The 3,979-nt window shown below is 39.9% G+C and overlaps 1 protein-coding gene across 1 annotated transcript in view; it reads left to right on the top strand.

Moving 5' to 3' along the window:
- The window catches only part of LOC106872992 (E3 ubiquitin-protein ligase MIB2), a 225,841-nt gene that overhangs the window by 203,875 nt on the left and 17,987 nt on the right, over positions 1 to 3,979 (top strand). The window contains exons 12-13 of the mRNA XM_052976892.1: positions 1,286 to 1,434; positions 2,119 to 2,294. Of these exons, the coding sequence (XP_052832852.1) occupies positions 1,286 to 1,434; positions 2,119 to 2,294 (325 nt within the window). The remainder of the gene's footprint in view (positions 1 to 1,285; positions 1,435 to 2,118; positions 2,295 to 3,979) is intronic.

The following is a 3,979-nucleotide window of genomic DNA, read 5'->3' as shown; positions in this document are numbered from 1 at the left end:
ATTAAGTTGGTGTTGGGAACATCTTAAAGGCAAATATATAATGTTATATTAAAATGGTGTTTGATATATAACTGAACAAAAGATGTATATATATATATATATATATATATATATATTGGTATTAAATAATGTTGTATGAAGCATTGACTGGAACACCATCATCATCATTTAACGTCTGTTTCCCATGCTGGCATGAGTTGGGAGGTTTGACAGGAGCTGGCCAACCGGAGAGTTGTACCAGGCTCCAGTTGTCTGTTCGGGCATGGTTTCTATGCTTGGATGCCCTTCCGAACACTGACCACTTTACAAAGTGTGCTGGGTGCCTTTTACATGGTTCTAGCACCAAATTTAACATTTTAAAGTGTATTTAGACATGTTTTAAGCCCTTTTGTTGTGGAGATGGTTCCAAGAGAAAATTCTCCACCTGGACATGTGAGAAAATATATTTTTTTTAAGTGGGTGGGTAGTGGGGGGACCTGTTGATGTTATTGGATACTAAGAAACACATGTTTCTGTGTCTTTCCACTTCATCAGCTACCAGAATCAAATCTGTCACCCACATATGCTGATAAGAACAAAATTATTCTTATTAAAACAGCATACAGAATGCTTGTCAATGTATGCAAAACTTAGTCAAGTTAGAATTAAATAAATAAAGTTACATGTAACATTGAATAAAATATATTCATGTAAAATCATACTTAACACATTTGAGTGTATTTGAACAAGATAAGGCCTTCCACTATAGAGATAACCCCAACAAAAAATTCTCTATCTTATCATGTAAAAACACATTTTTCTTTTTATATTGCTACTTTAAGATGGTGTTTGGAACATAACAAAAGACAAGTCTATACTGAAGTTTGAAATGTAACAAAAGACATATACATATTAGTATATTAAAGTAATGTGTGAAACATAGCTTAACAAAAGACAAATATAGACAGGTACATTAACCCTTTAGCATTTATTCTGGCCCAAATATTGTAGCTGTATTATGTTCAAACTGTTAAGGTCCGACATCTCACACCTTCCCTACAATGTCATTCTAAAACTAAACAATCAAATCCTTGAAATTTCAAAGCTACAAGATAATGCATGATTAATTCAAAGCAATGTGAATAAATAAGGATTACATTCGATAGCTTAATCTGAAAGCTGAAGGATTAAGATAATGTATCTGGAACTTAAGAGAACACATTAGAATTTTAAGCTAGTGTTTGGGACATGATTTAACAAAGGACAACCCATCTCTTATATCACTTTTATCTCTTTCTCACTCCAGATTGATCAAAGAAGTTCTGGTAAAACGGCCCTACAAGTTGCCAGTCATCAGGGCCATAAAGACATTGTATTAATGCTGCTGGAAGCCGGAGCTAATTTAGAATTACAAGATGAAGACGGAGACACAGCTCTACATTATTCAGCATTTGGGTATGTTCACAGAGTATCCTCCCAGAATCTCTTGGTTTTTCCCTTCTTTTTCCCTATTCCTCCATTTGTTTGTTTAGCCAGAGGACAAAGTGTAGTGCTCTTTCTTTTTCTCTTATTTTTTCCCACTGGTCATGGAGTCCCCTAAAAAAAAAGGACATTGGAGTGAGGAAGATCCAAGCACTGCAACACCAATGGAAAAAGTGTGTGGACTGTAAGGGTGGGGGACTATGTTGAAAAATAATTCTCATTTGGTCAAGTTCCATGGGAGTGTCTTTGGTCAGTTTATGAACTTTTCGGCCAAGGCTTATAGCAATGACCTCACTTTTCATTTTGTGCTGTCATTCATCACCTCCACCTTTTCCTCCCTGACACACTCTTGTTTCCTTCACTACTCCCCCCCCCCCAACTGATATTTACCATTGATCATGTCTCCTTTCATGTTGCCCATTCACCACATCTAATCATCAGCATCACTACCACCATCATCATCATCACCACCTCCATAACTACTATCGTCATCACCACCACCATCACTACCACTACCTGCATCACCACCGCACCACCATTGTCACCATCACCACCACCGCCACCATCTTTACCACCACCAGCACCATCATCATTGTTGTCATCACTGTTTTTCTTTCTCTTCTAAATTCTTGATCTTCGGTTTCTGTGTCCTTCCAGTAACCAACCAGAGGTAATGGAACTGCTGTTGTTGAAGGGAGCCAACATTAACGCTTTCAACAAAGGTGGCTGTAGCACACTTCATGTAGCCGTGAATAAACAGTTTGTCAAGTGTGTCCGGGTATTACTTAAGCATTCGACTCCAGTTAATATTCAGGTATGTAACAGCAACAACAGTCATGGCTAACAAGAAAGATCCTTCCTTCCATCCACTCTACTGTGAAAAGCATCTTTTACCTTCTAGCATTTAAACTGACCATATCCAGCCCAAATATTCTACCTGTTCAAACTGGTCAAATCTGGCCCCTTATACTAATCCTACTAATCCTTATACTAATCCTACAATCACATCATTGAGGTCTCAAAGCTATGAGATAATGCATGGTTAATTCAAAACAGTTTGAATAAATAAGCATTACATCTGTAGTGGCGCGAAATTATGGCCGCCATTAAGGAAGTACAATCTACGCATGCGCAAAGGACTTGCCTTCCCGGAAGCCCTTCGAGTGCACATGCGTAGTTTTTGTTTGTTGGCACTCCGTCGCTTACGACGTCGAGGGTTCCAGTTGATCCGATCAACGGAACAGCCTGCTCGTGAAATTAACGTGCTAGTGGCTGAGCACTCCACAGACACGTGTACCCTTAACGTAGTTCTCGGGGATATTCAGCGTGACACAGAGTGTAACAAGGCTGACCCTTTGAATTACAAGCACAACAGAGACAGGAAGTATGAGTGAGAGAAAGTTGCGGTGGAAGAGTACAGCAGGGTTCGCCACCATCCCCAGCCGGAGCCTTGTGGAGCCTTAGTAAACCAGTACTTAAAGCGCTCCGCGCATTTTCTAAACCTCTTTAGCATGATGCCTTCGATGTGACAACAACTTGCTCCTCAACGAAGCACTTAATCTCAAGATGCTGATTACAGGTCAACCAGCGGCTGCCAGGCTGAATTATATAGGTTTTGTAAAGTCAAGCATCACCAAAATAAAACTTATTTTTATTATGTTGTTAATTGTTCTACTGTTTCCTAATAAATAATTTTGTTAAAAGGTGATAGAGAGAGAGACTAATGTCTCTATTGTTACTATCAACCATTTACACATCTAACAGAATAATTTGATACCGAAAGGTTAAACTTGTTCTACAAGCAATTCGAAGGGTCAGCTTGTCAGCATGCTGTGTCATGCAGAGTCTGCATGGTACCTTGTAGGCAAGTCTCTTCCTTAACAGCCTCAGTTCACCACTAAGCTCTATGAGTGAAACTGAGTCAATAGAAAATACAGGAACATGCAAACCCACAGCATTAAAACCAGCCCAAATATTCTAAACTGGCCAGATCTGATCTCTCACATCTATAATGTCATTCTAAATATAAAATCTCAAAGCTACAAGATAATGCATGATGAATTCAAAACAATGTGAATCCCTTGACTATTGTGGGTGTTATGTTCCAAAATCCTCCTGTGGTAGGTGAAAATCTGCAAAGTAAAAACAGTACTGTACTGTATCATCATCATCATCGTTTAACGTCCGCTTTCCATGCTAGCATGGGTTGGACGATTTGACTGAGGACTGGTGAAACCAGATGGCTACACCAGGCTCCAATCTGATTTGGTAGAGTTTCTACAACTGGATGCCCTTCCTAACGCCAACCACTCCGAGAGTGTAGTGGGTGCTTTTATGTGCCACCGGCACGAGGGCCAGTTACACAGTACTGGCAACGGCCATGCTCAAAATGGTGTTTTTTACATGCCACCTGCATGGGAGCCAGTCCAGCGGCACTGGCAACGACCTCTCTCGAATGATTTTCTAACATACCACCAGCACAAGTGCTAGAAGGCAACGCTGGTAGTGATTACGCTTG

The sequence above is a fragment of the Octopus bimaculoides genome, chromosome 26 (genome assembly GCF_001194135.2).
Source record: "Octopus bimaculoides isolate UCB-OBI-ISO-001 chromosome 26, ASM119413v2, whole genome shotgun sequence".
Taxonomy (NCBI): Eukaryota; Metazoa; Mollusca; class Cephalopoda; order Octopoda; family Octopodidae; genus Octopus; species Octopus bimaculoides.
The sequence above is the reverse complement of the archived record's forward strand: the minus strand, read 5'-3'. Positions and strand labels throughout refer to the sequence as shown.